Source organism: Lynx rufus, unplaced genomic scaffold (assembly GCF_022079265.1).
Source record: "Lynx rufus isolate CCGP_SWC_20201006 ecotype Redwood Valley unplaced genomic scaffold, mLynRuf1.p SCAF_13, whole genome shotgun sequence".
Lineage (NCBI taxonomy): Eukaryota > Metazoa > Chordata > Mammalia > Carnivora > Felidae > Lynx > Lynx rufus.
Genome location: NW_025814827.1, coordinates 10,107,501 through 10,123,641, shown reverse-complemented (window position 1 = coordinate 10,123,641; position 16,141 = coordinate 10,107,501). Strand labels below are relative to the sequence as shown.

General features: G+C 40.6%; 1 protein-coding gene across 1 annotated transcript in view; it reads left to right on the top strand.

Moving 5' to 3' along the window:
* Nucleotides 1-16,141, top strand: part of ZWILCH (zwilch kinetochore protein) — a 37,938-nt gene that overhangs the window by 16,369 nt on the left and 5,428 nt on the right. Inside the window, exons 8-17 of the mRNA XM_047074907.1 lie at nt 1,228-1,299; nt 5,190-5,283; nt 5,810-5,859; nt 6,696-6,801; nt 7,322-7,401; nt 8,946-9,102; nt 9,617-9,645; nt 12,772-12,908; nt 14,062-14,157; nt 15,367-15,479. Of these exons, the coding sequence (XP_046930863.1) occupies nt 1,228-1,299; nt 5,190-5,283; nt 5,810-5,859; nt 6,696-6,801; nt 7,322-7,401; nt 8,946-9,102; nt 9,617-9,645; nt 12,772-12,908; nt 14,062-14,157; nt 15,367-15,479 (934 nt within the window). The remainder of the gene's footprint in view (nt 1-1,227; nt 1,300-5,189; nt 5,284-5,809; nt 5,860-6,695; nt 6,802-7,321; nt 7,402-8,945; nt 9,103-9,616; nt 9,646-12,771; nt 12,909-14,061; nt 14,158-15,366; nt 15,480-16,141) is intronic.

Here is a 16,141-nt window from a genome sequence, read left to right as displayed (position 1 = left end):
CTTGCTTGTTGCTGGTGCTGCATGCTGCCAGCGCCAGCCCTAGCCCTCGCCGGACAGCTCTGAGGCCCAGCTCACCCCTGAGGTCTCACCAGGGCAGTGGGTGGAGGTTTTGCCGGGCGATCTGATCTGTCAGTTGCCCACAGTGCTGCAGTTATGTAACTTAAGAGTTTTCTAGTGATTAATAAAGTCTCTTGAGTTGGGACCCGAGTGAAATGATCAAAATGACTTATCTCTCCTGTTCTTAAAAGATTGCAGATACTGGCAATACAGTAACTTGCATTAAATTTTGTATTTTCATAAAAGTGTTTGCTAGTATCGTTATTATTTAGTTTGTGTTCAAAATTTTTTCCAGTTGTTACGTATTCGTTAGATACGCTTAGCAATTTGGGCTGTCTGTTAGGCCTTTTCGCTTTATATTTATATTTCTAGGCATCTGACTTAAGAAGTTAATCGGAATTGCTGGCAAAAAATTTATGTACAAAGATAGTTTCATATCATGATAATAACCGTGTTTCTAAAATATTAAAAACAAACCTGAATGTTCAATAGGGAAATGATTAAAGTAGATTTCCCTAATGAAATATTGTATATTCTTTAAAAATCATGATGTAAAATGTCTTTAATAATAACAGGAAATTCTTATTAAGCAGAAAAAAGGAAGATGTACAAAACAGTGTATACAGTAGGATCTCAACTATGTTTTAAAAAACTGTACACCGAAGCCTGGACGGGGTTAATTGTTATTCCCCCAGGGTGGCGGGATTATGGATAATTATGTTCTTAATGCTTTTCTCTTCTGGCTAAGACAGCACACTGTTGGTTTAGTTAGGAGTCTACTGAACATATTTATTAGGGGGCGGTTATTTTTGGTACGTGGAAATGAATGCTAAGTTTGTCATTGGGTCTTAAGATGTATTTGTTTACATTTCTCCCACGTGTCTTTTGGAAATTCAGTGAGAAAGGGCAGGAGAGCAGATGTTCCACATAGGTAGGATGGCGGAGTCGAGAGTGGGTGGTGGCATGAGTTTAGGTTACTGTATCGGGATGGACAGGATCTATGGTGTCTCTGGGTATGATATTCTAAGTGCAGTATTACCCTACTTACGTTCATTAGTGCTTTAGGAAATACATGTTTTAATGTGTGGGGAATTTGAAACGCAAGTAACTGTGACCCTTATGCAGAAAAGATGGGATTTCCAGTGAAAACTGACTTTGGGAACTTTTTAGAATATTAAAGTGGAATCGGGAGAGCCCAGAGGTCCTTTGAATCATCTCCAGAGAGAAGTGAAATTTCTCCTTGTGAGTATCCTACTGGAATTTGTAACTTGCATTAAATTTTACATTTTCATAAAAGTGTTTGCTAGTATCATTATTATTTGTGTTCAAAATTTGTTCCAGTTGTTATGTATTCATTAGATATGCTCGGCAATTTGGGCTGTCTGATTTTACTGTGTGGTAGTTGTCCTTTACGGGTATCCTTTGTTAGATAGTTTATAGCTGCTCTTCTTCCACCTTTTTACGAGAGTATTTGGTTTCTATTCTTACAATGGATTCCCCTCTTTTAGGTGGATCAGCTGCCAATTTATGCCAAATGCGTGCATAATCTGCTTGTTAATAACTGGGATTTTGATTCATGCTAAAGATTAATGAGCATGTGTTTCAAGAACTTTATGTTTTGTTGAGTTTTACTCCATTCTACAAATTGAATCTCAAGAAGGTGTCCTGCCTACTTCTTTTCTTTTTAAGCTTTATTGAGATATAAGTTAATCCCATAAAATCCACTTGTTTTAAGTATACAATTCAGTGGTTTTTAGTATACTTACAGAGTTGTACAACCGTGGCCATATATAATTTTAGAGCATTTTTATCACCCTAAAAAGAAACCCTGTGCTGATTAGCAGTCACCTCCCACCAGCCCCTAGCAGCCAGTAATCTACTATTTTGTAGTACTCTGTTCTTTTCATTGCCAAATAGCATTCTATTATATAGATATACCACATTTTGTTAATCCATTCATCAGCTGATAGGCATTTCGATTGTTGTTACTTTTTGACTATTATGAATACTGCCATGAGCAGTCTAGAGCAAGTTTTATGGGACATATGTTTTCATATCTTCTGAATGGAGTTGCCGGATCATTGTGGTAACTGTGTTTAAGCTTTGGAGGAGCTGTCAAACCATAACCATTTTCCAAAGTGGCTGTACAGTGTTACATTCCTACCGGCAGTGTCTGTTCCAGTTTTTCTGTATCCTTGCCAACGCTTCGTGTGGTCTTATCATTATCAGAGCCATCCTAGTGGGGATGAAATGGTATCTCATTATGGTTTGGGTTTGCATTTCCCTGATGGCTACTGGCTGTGAAGAATCTTTTCCTGTTCTTTTTGGCTCTTTTTTAGTTTAACCTCACACCCTACTTTTCCCACTGACCACCCCCCCCCCCGCCCCCAACCCTGGCCCGTTTACAGTACCTTGGTCCTGTCACTCTGTCACTTTGTGGTGAGTGTGTCTTGACCTGTGTAGTGTGCCCTTCTCCCACCCGTGTGCCGGGCGAGCTGTCTGTGACATCGTCACCAGGATGATCGCACTGCTCCCTCAGAATGGCGTGTGTTGCCTCTGCTTTGTGCTGCCAGAGCACTTCACACACACCGCTTGTCGGGTGTTTATCAACCCCGGTAGTCTGTTTACTTCTCTGTCTCCCCTCCTACACTTGAGTGCCAGGTACTCTGTGTCCTCGACATCTGGCATGGTACCACGCATACATGGTATCTTTACCGCTGATTATTATTTCCCTTTTTGTACAAAATTCGGTACCTTTCTTGAAAGAATCCTTTCTCAGGATCCTTCCTGTGGCCTTCTATCATATTTCTCTCCACATGTCTCTGCCCTCCTCTCCCCACACACTGGCAGAGAGCTCGTCCATTCAGTGGTTTGACTAATACCTTTATGAGGGAACTCCAGACTCTCTTTTTCTTTTTCAATTATTTTTTTTAACGTTTATGTATTCTTGAGAGGCAAAGAGAGCACAAGCGGGGGAGGAGCAGAGGGAGAGGGAGACAGAGAATTCGAAGCAGGCTGTCAGTACAGAGCCCGACGCAGGGCTCGAACCCATAAGCCGTGAGATCATGACCTGAGCTGAAGTCGGACGCTTAACTGACTGAGCCACCCAGATGCCCCCAGACTCTCTTCTTTTCTTTAAGCTGATACTGGTCCGCTGCTGTTGCTCTCAAACTCAGTATTTCCAAAAGGAAACTTGAGATCTCCAGACTAGATCTCCCTCAGAGAACCCCCCATTTCTGGCTGTGGTTCTCCCATTCCTTCAATTTTCCAGGCTAGAAACCTTATATTTTAGTTTAGTGAGAGCTATTTTTACCGCTACCGCTTAACTACCACAACTAGAAGCTGCCACTGTGTGCCATCCATGTGGTGCTAGATGGTTCAGTTACTTTGCTTGAGACATCAGTAGTTGGTTTGTGGAAGACCTGATTCAAAGACATGTCAGTCTGTCTGTCTGACTTGCAAGTCCATGTTTTGTTATAACCTCCCTTATAACTTCGCAGGATCTTAGATGTGCACATGACCGCAGTCTCTCCAAGTTCAATGCCTTGTATTTTTGTAAATAGATAGGATTTTTTCTTTTATTTTTCCCTCATCTCCTTCCCTCTCTCCCTCCCTCCCTCCCTCTCTAATCAACTGTTCTTTTTTCGCCTTTAAGCTTTTTGTCACTGCCCATCTTAGTTAAGGCCCTTATCACCTCCTTCCTGGACCAGTCTAAAGGTCATTCATTGTTTCTCAACAGGGACACTGGTGGTGTTTTAGGCAGAATCATTCTTCGTGGTTTGGGAACACAAGGATGCTAACAACCTTGGCCCCTACCAGACTAAATGCTCAAAGTGCCCCGGTACCTCCAGTCACTGTGACACCAAAAATTATCTGCAAATTTTTCCAAAGATCCCCTGGGGGTGGAAAATGATATCACTTCTATTGAGAAACCTTGTACTTCCTTTTTTCTTTAGAATCCATCTTGGGTATTTCTGACATGAATTCTTAACTACTTGGTCATGTCATTTTCTTACCAAACAATCAACAGTGGCTGTTGTCTTTCATATGAAATAATCTTTTCATGTTTTTGTTTCCTTTTTTTAAAGATTTTATTTTTAAGTAATCTCTATAACCAATGTGGGGCTTGAACTCAAGACCCTGAGATCAAGGGTCACATGTTCTTCTGACTGAGCCAGACAGGTGCCCCCAAAAATCTTTCCAGGTTTTAAGATCTATATTTCTGTATAGCCCCTGTTCCTTCTGATCTCATTTCCCACCGTTCCCTGCATGTTTTCTCCACCGCAGCCGGACTCCACCCCACCCTCTTCATCTTCTTCCGTGCTCCTTCCCTTCTCTACAGCTCACAGTTCCCACATTTGAGTTCAGCCGATGTTTCACATTGTTCCCGTGGTGATTCCAGCCTATGTTGACCCCCTTTCCTTTGGTTTAGATAATGTATGTATAGGCATATACATTTATATTATTTTTATATAAATTTCCATTCAGTTTCACATTTGTTGTTCCCTGATTATTGCACCGGGATTATCGGTCCTTTTTTTTTTTAATGTTTATTTTTGAGACACAGAGAGAGCAAGCGAGGGAGGGCCAGAGAGAGAGGGAGACCCAGAATCCGAGGCAGGCTCCAGCCCCTGAGCTGTCAGCACAGAGCCTGACGCGGGGCTCGAACTCACAAACCGTGAAATCATGACCTGAGCCGAAGTCGGACACTTAACCGACTTAGCCACCCAGGTGCCCTGTTGGTCGTTTTTAACCAAAGTTAAAAGCATCTTCAGGGTAGGCTCATTACTCTGGAATCCTCAGCACCTATGCACATGGCATCATCGTTAGAACACCGTGTTTTGTATCGGATTACTGGGTGTATGTCCTTGCACTGTCAGTAATGTGTGACCTTGAGCAAGTTACTTCACCTCTGGTCTCAGGAAAAGGGATGATGGTAATATCTGCCTGATGGGGTTTTTGTGAGGATTACGTACCATACTACATATAAAACACTTAGAACTATTCCTGGCTTGTGGTTAGTCATTCAAAAAATTTTATGATGACCAATATTATGAAATATATTCCTACTGATTAAATTATGTTTTTTGCTAAAAAATTTTGGTTTTCTTTTTTTTTTTAATCTCCCATAGGTCTTGGCTGATGGTTTGAGGACGGGTGTAAGCGAATGGCCTGAGCCTCTGGAAGTAAAGTCTGCTGTTGATCTTGTGCAGGAATTTCTGAATGGTCTTTGTTTTCCTAACTCATGCTCTCTTTATACTGTTTATTTTTCTTAGTTGCGAATTTATACTTTCTAAATTCAAAAATAAGTTGTCTTTTTAGGCGTGGTATTCCTTTTGGTTGGGATATATATGAAGCTGTGAGGTCTGTCATGGTCAGAGGGACAGATTTGTTCTGAATTACTAGTAGTAGAGGTCTAAGTAATTTTAAGAATTAATATTGAATTTAAATTTTATATATCGCAGCTGTATTCGAGATTGTATGAAAAGAGGGATGGAAGAGAAAACTTTGAGCACCTACCATGTGCCCAGCAATGTGTGTCAGGGGCTTTCACTGTATCTCAGAACACCCCCACACCCCTACCAGTTGGGTATCTATCATAACCTCCATTAGAGAGTTAAATAATTTGCTAAAATCCCTGGTTGTATTTCTGCTGTCCTCATTTACCATTTGAAAGTAGGATTAGGATGGAAATAATTTAGAAAGCAGAAAGATAAAATCTAGAGTTAATAAGCTTTTGCTACTTTTCTAGACTTAAATAAGCTGGATGGATTTGGTGATTCTACAAAAAAAGACACAGAGGTAAGCAATCCTTACCAGTTAGCAACATACACTGAAACAGCTTTTACGATTTGGTTGTACTGTTACCCTTCATGTCCTACCATTTCAAATGGATCTGGTACAGCAAAGGCAGTGTTTTGAGGGTAGTTTTTTTCTTGGTCTTTAAAGTCAGCACTGGTGATTGTTTTCCTTAAGAACTAATAAATGCTTTTGATGAGAACTAATAAGTACATATTATTAGTTGATCAACTGCAGAGAAGCAGAAATGACTCTATGTTAATATGCTATAAGATGGTAATGCCTTTCTTGGTATCATTAAGTTAAGTTACATAGGTTGTCATTTGATGAACAGGAAAATGGAGACAAATTCATTTAATTAAGTATTTTTGCATAGAAGGAAAGTTGAATGCTTGCTTTAGGCATCACACTTTTTTTTTTTTTTTTTTTTGTTTGTAGGCATCACACTTTTAAAACAATTTAAGGGTCCAATTTTTCACGGTCAGTTGATTTGTATCTCCTCATTAGTGAATGAAGTTCTAGAAAATTCACTCACATCTATGGATCCACATTTTCTCAGAGCATGATTTAAAAGCTCGCTGTCCTTAAACTATTTTTCTTTTTGTTTCTTTTTTTTTTTTTTTTTAAGTCTATTTATTTATTTTGAGTTGGGGGATAAGGAGAATTTCAAGCAGGCTCTGTGCTGTCAGCACAGGTCCCGACTCGGGCTTTGATCCCACAAACCATGAGATCATGACCTGAGCTGACATCAAGACTTGGACGCTTAACCAACTGAACCACCCAGGTGCCCCTCTTTTCTTTTTTAATAAACTGAGTCTTCTCTAATGCTTCTTTCTCAGACAGTGAAGCATGACAGTGCTGCAGTTGACCGTACCATCGAGTGTCTTTTCACAGTGCGGGGCGATCTCGATTTTGCTGAGCAGCTGTGGTTCAAAATGAGCAGTAGTATGTGTCTACCATGATTGTAAAATAAAATGTTTCCTGTTATTTGTTAGGCTTACTTTTTAAGTCTTTGAAAATCATACAATGTGTACTATTAGTCTTGTGTGAAAGCCTGGTTCCTATTTTATCAGATTCATTTCTAATAATGTATTGGCACATTCTACTCAAGAATTGTACTAAGACAAGGCAATTTATAGAGTCCATTTTTCTCCTGCCTTGAGCATAAGATGTAGGTGGTTTTAATGTTATGTTTATATGAACCAAAACATACACCTTAGTGGCATTATAATTATTAGAAAAAGGAAAAGGATGTTCCTTAATGTTTCACTGTGTTATTTTGTGACACTGAGTTTACTTTAGAAATGTGTTAAATCTTTCTGTTCGTCTTTATTTTCTTTCCCTTTCCCCCATCCATAAAGTACAGATACTTGTCCTCTACTTACTTGCGTATCCTTAAGATTAATGATGTATTTGATCTGCAGAAATACCATGAAAGTAACGTTGGACTGACTTGTTTTCCAAGGTGTGATTTCTTATCAAGACTTGGTGAAATGTTTCACACTGATCATCCAGAGTCTACAACGTGGTGATATACAACCATGGGTAGGTTTAGTAGTGTGCATTAGAACCCTTTTTCAGCAGCTGAGCATGAAGGTTAAGGCATAGGCTTGGGAACAGACTGCCTGAGTTTAATTCCAGCCCTGCTGCTTTCTTAGCTGTGTAAACTTGGGCAGGTGTCTTTAGGTCTCTGTGCCCCAGTTTCCTCATCTGTAAAGTAGGAGGAGGAAGAGTATCTACCTCGTGGTGTTGTTTTAGGGTTAAATATTCTCCAAATGTATCATGCACGCCCTTTAAATCATTAATTTGTTTCTTTGGATCCACCCTGAGCTCTACACAGGAATATGTATCAAGATTTTATGTATTAGAATAGTTATCACAACCTCATTTCTGGTAGCAAAAAATTATAAATGACATAAACTTCTCGTTAATGAACCATAAGTAAAGAATGATACAGCACATCTTTGCTAAAAATGGTGCTGACAGATGATCGGTGGAGAAACGCTTACAATCTGCAGTAAAAAGAAAGGATTATACACTATTGCTTTAAAAAAGTAAATTTTGAAGGGAAAAACCTGGATACAAATAAATCAAAATGTTAACAGCAGTCACCTCTGGTGCTAGGGTTACAAATGAGGTTTTCCAACTGCATTATACATTTTTCTACTTTATGGATTTTCCACAATAAACTTGTGCTTTTACAATCAAGAGAAAGCTAAGTAAAAAACTAGAAACATTCCTCATTTTGTAGGAATTCTTTGAAATAGTGTATCTGCCAGTTCACGACTCTAAAACTTAGAAACTTCTATGGGTGGGAACAAAGATAAACTGCAAAGCAAAGGCATGTGAGCTCTGCCCCTAACTGGACAATGGTGGCTGTAGGTGTTTTAACAATGGCCATAGAGTTTCTCTCATCCTAGTCTCTGTGTGAGGCGTTTGCAAGTATATCCCTGCCCTGTGCAGTGAGTGCAAACAACATGAAAATCGTTTTTATTAAACAAAGGGAAATGCAAAAGGTGATGATGAAGATTAGAGATAATAGATATTAGTGACAAAATGGCCAATATTTCAGGTATCTCTAAAACAAAGTGCTTAACTTTGGAACATCTGTTAGGTCTGTAAGTTCACACATCTTAATTTGCAAATGATCTAGTTAGGATGTCTGTAGCCAGGGAGTTCCTCCTGACCAGTGAATAGACCACCGAGGGAGGGAGTTTTCCGTGCAGATGAAGACGTTCAGTTTAGGAAAGACGCCCAGGAGCACTTAATCAGCTAGGAGAAAAGAATTGCTAGTTGCAGAGCTTCAGAGAACCAACTCTGTCTTCTCTTTGGTGGAACCGTATCTGGGGGTGATAAGTTGAAACTCTTCATAGTTGCTTTGGACTCAAGCGAATCATATAGGAATGACCCTTCAGGAGCTGACACGTTTGTAGATCAGGGTTTTTTATTCACACTATTTATAGTATCAGGAGACTAAAAATGCAAGCTTATACATTTTTAGCTCGTAGCTCATGCAGTTTGTTTTTCTTTTGTTTATTGATTTGTTTATATTTTTATTTATGGTTTTATAAATTTGTTTTGATTTCTAGCTCCATAGTGGGAGTAACAGTTTACTAAGTAAGCTTATTCATCAGTCTTATCACGGAACCATGGATACAATTTCTCTCAGTGGGACTGTTCCAGTTAAGATGCTTTTGGAAATTGGTCTGGACAAACTAAAGAAAGATTATATCAGTTTTTTCATAGGTGAGTCCCTTTCCCTGCTCAAAAAATGAAAAAGCGTGTCACAATCATCAGCCATAAGTATTCTCAGATTTTATCTTTCTACTTGGCCCTAGTCATTTATAGCCCTGGCTTCACCCCTGGTTCTCTGTGAGACCAGCACTTCTCTTTGCTGGGACTTACTTTCCTCCTTGATAAAGAGATTAAATTTAACTCTAGTTTTGGTTTGTGTTTTTAGTTCAAACATTTTGAGATTCTATGAGGTTAGTGTATTAAATAAAAAGAAACCTTTCTGTGAGATGCTGTTTTAATACCCAACACTTGGTTGTTTTTATTAGAGGCAAGCTGTGATCACTTTTAGAATAGTATTAACATATATTCATGGTGTAATGTGCCAGAAAATTTGTCTATTTCTGGGGAACTATTTGGCTGGAGCATCTCTTTTATATAGGAGCTCTGCAAAATTTTACTAAGGTTCCTTAACAAGTAATAGGCGATACCTAAAGCTTATTTGTATATCTGTGTGTTTTCTTACTAGGTCAGGAACTTGCATCTTTGAATCATTTGGTGAGTTTGTCCTTTTATTCTTTTTTTTTTTTAATGTTTATTTTTGAGAGAGAGAGAGAGAGAGAGACCGAGCGCAAGTGGGGAAGAGGCATAGAGAGAGAGGGAGACACAGAATCTAAAACAGGCTCCAGGCTCTGAGCTGTCAGCACAGAGCCTGATGAGGGGCTCGAACTCAGGAATGGCAAGATCATGACCTGAGCCGAAGTCTTAGGTTGAAGCTGAGTAAGGTGGAGGTAACTCAACCAACTGATCCACCCAGGTGCCCCTGTTTTGTTGTTTTTTTTAAATGCTTATTTAGTTTTGAGAGAGAGAGAGTGTGTGCAAGCAGGGGAGGGGCATACAGAGGGGGACAGGGATCTGAAGCCAGCTCTGTGCTGACAGCAGCGAACCTGATGTGAGTCTCCAACCCACGAACCACTATATCATGACCTGAGCCGAAGTTGGACACTCGACTGACTGTTGATTGCCCCTGTTCTTTTATTCTAAAGTTGGCTTTTCTTTTAATTCAGTCATCCTACCTGCAGATACTAAATACCTGTTCTGTGCCAGCCCTTGTCCTAGGACCTAGGAAACATAGATAGACAGACAAATATATAACAGAGAAAGGGTATTCTTTATTTTCATGTATTCCCCACCCCACCCCACCCCCCGCCCCAGTCATTTCATATGCCTGTTTTTTTCTTTTAATATGGTTTGACTCCAGGCTTTTGACACAATAGTCCTTAAATTTGGAGAACCTCCTAGAAGGCTAGTTGAATTGCTAATTCCTGGGCCCCAGTGACTCTGTAGGCCTAAGGCACAGAAAGATGTCTTTTTTTTTTTTTTTTTTTAATTTTTTTTTTTTTTTCTTTCCACGTTTTTATTTATTTTTGGGACAGAGAGAGACAGAGCATGAACGGGGGAGGGGCAGAGAGAGAGGGAGACACAGAATCGGAAACAGGCTCCAGGCTCTGAGCCATCAGCCCAGAGCCCGACGCGGGGCTCGAACTCACGGACCGCGAGATCGTGACCTGGCTGAAGTCGGACGCTTAACCGACTGCGCCACCCAGGCGCCCCGAAAGATGTCTTTTAAAACAAGTCATCTCCTACTTCAAATAATTCAAATGCTTTTCCCTTAGTGTTAGTTTCCTGTTACAACATAACAAATTATAGTAGTTCCCATCTCTGGGGGATATATTCCAAGACCCCCAGTAGATGCTTGAAAGTATGGTAGTACTGAATCCTGTGTATACTATGTCTTTCCCTATACACACTTCCCTATCATAAAGTTATGCACAGAGATTATAAGTTAGGCACAGAGATTAACAGCAGTAGCTAAAAATAGAACAATTATAATAAACTATAATAAAAGTTATGTGGATGTGGTCTCTGTCTTAAAATCTTACTGTATTGTACTCACCCGTGTGATATTACAAGATGATAAAATGCCAGTGAGATCAAGTGAGGTGAAAGATGTAAGTGTTGTGACCTAGCGTTTGGCTACTGTTGACCTTCTAAGAGGTTTGAAACCATGGAAAGTGAAACCTTGGATAAAGGGGGGACCACTGTACTACAAACTTAAAAGCTTAAATGAACACAGACTTACTGCGTCACAGTTTCTTGGGGTTGGGAGTTGGGCACATTTTAGCTGGGTAGTCTGCTAAGAGTTTCACAAGGCTGAAATCAAGGTGTCTCCCATCTGCTTGACTAGGGAAAGATCTACTTCTAAGTTCCCCCATTTGTTGTTGGCAGAATTCATTTCCTTGTGGCCTTATGACCAAAGTTCCCATTTCCTTGCTAGTTTTTTGGTCCAGGGCCGGTCTCAGATCTTAGGGATTGTTTTTGGGTCCTTGCCATGTGGCCTTCTCCACAGCGCGGGCAGTTTGTTTTTTCAGAGTCAGCAGGAGAGCATCTCTAATGCTTCACCTTCTTTTAAAAGGCTTACCTGATTAGGTAGGTCATAGTGACAGTCTCCCTTTTGATCAATTCAAAGTCAGTCACTTAGTAACCTAATCATGGAAGCACCATCTGTCAAGTTCTGGCCTATGAAGGAGAAGGGATTATTACAAGATGTGTATTTCAGGTGGTGGGAATCTTGGGGGCCATCATAGAATTCTGCCTACCGTTATTTACCGGGGATTATTTCCTTAGGATGTTTTCTCAGAAATAGGATGAGGTCTGAGTATTTTATGATGCTTGACATACATTGCCAAATTTCTTTTTTCAAAGGGTGGTACCTATTTACCAGTTTCAGATGTGACTGGAAGCTTATCAGTACACTTGATTAATTTCTTGGTACTTGTTACCTGTTTTTAGAGGTGGACACTCCCATCAACCTGGCAAGGGTATTGAAGTTAAGAATTATCTTGTGGATTTGCCAGTCATTCCATCTGGAGAGCTTGGTGGGTAGTATTAGTTACCCACTTGGGCCTCCTTGGTGAGGCAGTTCTCGAATTTGTGTTAACCAGATAATGTAACAGTTTGCTGAGCATGTTCTCAGTGACAATTTTGCTTATAGTTTAGTTTGAAGAGTAGTATTGAAAGGTGGTAAAGTCTGTCTGGCTGCCTCCATTTTTTACCCCCCTATTAATTAAGCATAGTTTAGGCTTAGCAAGCATAGCCATATTCTTCCTAAAGATTGCTTTTCTAGGGGCGCCTGGGTGACGCAGTCGGTTAAGCGTCCGACTTCAGCCAGGTCACAATCTCGCGGTCCGTGAGTTCGAGCCCCGCGTCAGGCTCTGGGCTGATGGCTCAGAGCCTGGAGCCTGTTTCCGATTCTGTGTCTCCCTCTCTCTCTGCCCTTCCCCCGTTCATGCTCTGTCTCTCTCTGTCCCAAAAATAAATAAACGTTCAAAAAAAGAAAATTAAAAAAAAAAAAAGATTGCTTTTCTTCTTCTTCTTCTTTTTTTTTTTTAATGTTTGTTTATTTTTAAGACAGACAGAGAGTGTGAGCAGGGGAGGGGCAGAGAGGGAGGGAGACAGAATCCCAAGCAGGCTCCGTACTGTCACTGCGGGGCTAGAACCCAGGAGTCGTGAGACAATGACCTGAGCCGAAACCAAGAGTTGGACACTTAAATGACTGAGCCACCCAAGCGCCCCAAGATTGCCATGCTCTTTAACTCCTTATTTTGCTGTTTTCTGTTCCAGGAATATTTCATAACTCCATCAGTAGATATACAAGAACAGGTGTGTCGTGTTCAAAAACTCCACCATATTCTAGAAATATTAGTCAGTTGCATGCTTTTCATTAAACCCCAACATGAGCTCCTCTTTGCTTTAACACAGTAAGTATTGCTCTTGTTCCTTCCACATAAAAATGTAGTCTCTTATGAAATAGGTGGGGCCAAAATGTGTGCAGTTTTTATTATCAGTTTGGGTAGAATCTGTACACCCTATCTTCACAGTAGCAGAATAGTTCTGAGCCCCTGTCAGAGGAAGGAAAGGCTTTGGATTCAGAAGGACTCAGGTTTGATACTTGGCTCTAGCATTTTGGGACTTTCTGAGGAAGTTTCCTTTCGCTGCATCTTATTTTCTTATCTGTAAACAGGAACTAATAACTTGAAGTGTTTGTCGTCAGGATGAAATGATGTAATGTGTCTAAAGTACCTGACACCTAACGGGTGCTTCATGAATATTTCCTTCTTTTCTTTATAGCCTTATACATTTGGGCCAAAGTAATCATTGCTAGACCTCCAGTGGTAATTGAACGAAACCAAATACTATTATCCGACTTCTGCCAATAGCACTGCTGTAATTTTAGAGATTCTGCCGATCAGTTTGGCTAGAAACAGTTTGGAATGAGCCTCCTACATGGGTTGCCGGTGTCTTATGTGTATTTGAAGCCTCACGGTCAAAATGAGTGAGCCATCCAGTGGATGGACTGGGTTTCTTATTCCCTGCGGAAGGAAATGTACCATTGCCTTTCCCGAATTTAGAATTTGCCTCAGTTGTAAAGGGAAATATTTGAAATTATTATTGTTTACAGAATCTAACATTTATTTTCATTAAAGATGAAGAGCGTAAATGAGTTAACTCTTTAATTCCCCAGAATCTGAAAACCATGGAGGCTGTATCTTTGTCTCTCTTTTGATTCTTACTGGTTTTCTTTTTCTGATAGCACTTCCTCCCCCACTTAGTTAGGCCTTTACTTTGGCTTAACTTAATAGGCCTTCTATTAATTTTTACAAATTGAAAAAAAAATTGAGATATCCTTTCAAAATAAAAAACAACCTAACTTTTTTGTTGTGGGGGGGAGGAGGCATTGTTTTTTTGTTTACTGTTGTGGCCCTGAAATTATTCTTCTGCTGTTGTTTTGGTTAGTGGTACTGGGTGAAATGTTTCTCTTATGAGCTTTAGATTACCAGAAAGCCTTTATCTCCAAGGGACATTTTTTTTTCCAGAAGAGGTTCTTTTTTTGTTGTTTTCTGTTTGTTTTAGATCCTGCATAAAATACTACAAACAAAATCCTCTTGACGAGCAACACATTTTTCAGCTGCCAGTCAGACCAACTGCTGTAAAAAGCTTATATCAAAGGTCAGCAACTTAATAATTAAATTATACTTTAAGTCTGGCCATAATTCCTGGGCAACTCCTCTGTCCTTTCCCTGGGGGTCTCGTGACCAAGAGCTGTGCTCCAGCTCTGCAACCTTAATCATCTCTGTCCTGCTCTTTGACTGCCATCTGGTAGAGTTCACCCTCTCTCCTCTCCCGGACCTTTTGTCTTCTCTTTTTCTACCATTGGGCCTCTAGTCTTTCATTTTTCTCTCAACTTGTAATTCCTTCACAGTATAGGGCAGAAAGTGTAGGCAGAAGGGAAATGATAGATTGGGAAGAAAGTGATCGGGGTAATGACGACAAGTCGAGGATATGCCTGTGAGGAATGAGAGGGTTTGGGATTGGGGAGGTATGGGACTGTGAGGCTAAGGTGACAGATTGGCCATCCACATGGACTCAGGCTGTGTCAAATGATAGGTTCCTCTGCTCTTCCCTCAACAGGTAATGTGCTTGAAATTTCTCTCATACTGAAGCCATTCTGTTTTTATCCTCCCTCTATTTTGTTCCCGCGTAGCCAAACCCTGTCATTCCTTGAAACTGCTCTGGCCGAGATCACTGGTGGCCTTCTAATTACCAAATCCAGTGGACAACTTGCCAGTAAAAGAGCGTGCTTTAGCCCCTGGTGTAATCAGCTGGCCCCCCAATTCTTTCTCCTGATGAGTAAGCACTTAGAAGGCTCTTTGGCATTTAACACTATTCCTTTCTTGGATCTCCGTCCTGTTTCTTCATTTCTGTGACACAGCGTTCTGTGTTAATGTTAATTCCACCTCTCTGGTCCCCCTCCAAGACCGAGAGGAGTTCTCTCTTCAGGGTCTTCCTCTGCCTGCTTCTTGTGTGGCTTTTCACCAGAACTCCACCTTCTGCCTTCTTTTCTTCTTGCTTTCCGTCTTCCCTGGGTGATTGGACTCACACTCAAAGCCTCAATTCCTCTGGGCTAATGAGAATTCATAACTCCCATCGCTAGCTTCTCCTGAGCTTCAGATCCATGTTTCTAAATTAGGTGTAAATCCCCAACTTCAGTGTCCTGTAGGTAGTTCAGACTCAAACCCCCAAATTTAGAGTTGCGACCTGTTCATCTCTTCTTTCTCAGTGCCTCTCACATGAGGACTTCGCTAATTGTGAGTATAAAAGGAAGGAAGGAAATAACTGGGGCTTTTTTTTTCCCTTTGATGTTTCTTCTTTCCTTAGTGAGAAGCCACAGAAATGGAAAGTGGAAATCAGTGGTGGTCAGAAGAAGGTGAAAACAGTTTGGCAGCTGAGTGACAGTGCACCTGTAGACCATCTGAGTTTCCACAAACCTGGTAAAGATGGTTTGTAATCTATTCAGATAAATTCCAGTAGAAAATAAACTGAATCTTTACTGGCACATTATGGTAGCTCTTGTGCCCAGTTTTAAATAATTTTCCTGAACTCTAGGTGTAAAACGTATTTTTTCTGGGGGAAAAAATCATGGGAGAGTGCTTTTTCTCATCCTGGATAGAGGAACTTTTATTAAAAGAGGTCAAGCAATAGGGATACAAGGAGCAAAAATAGATGAGAAGATTGAAATGCTAGCTCATACTTCACACTTTTGTGCACTCTTTCAGTGATGATATTTCTACCCTGATGTCTTCTCTGGGAGTGCTGGGAAAAGGTTGAGATTTTTTTGTTTATTTATTTATGGCTCTGTGCTGCCAGTGCAGAGCCCCAGCGCGAGGCTCGAACTCGTGAAACCATGAGATCAGCTCTGAGTCAAAACCAAGAGTTGAACGTTTAACCGACTGAGCTACCTAGGTGCCCTGAGATTTTTTTTTTTTTAATGTATATTTATTTTTGAGAGGGGGCAAGCACGTGTGAGCATGGGAGGGGCAGAGAGAGAGAGAGAGAGAGAGAGAGAGAGAGAGAGAGAGAGAGAATCTCAAGCAGGCTCCGTGAGGTCAGCGCAGAGCCAGATGCAGGGCTCCATCTCACGAGCTGTGAGATC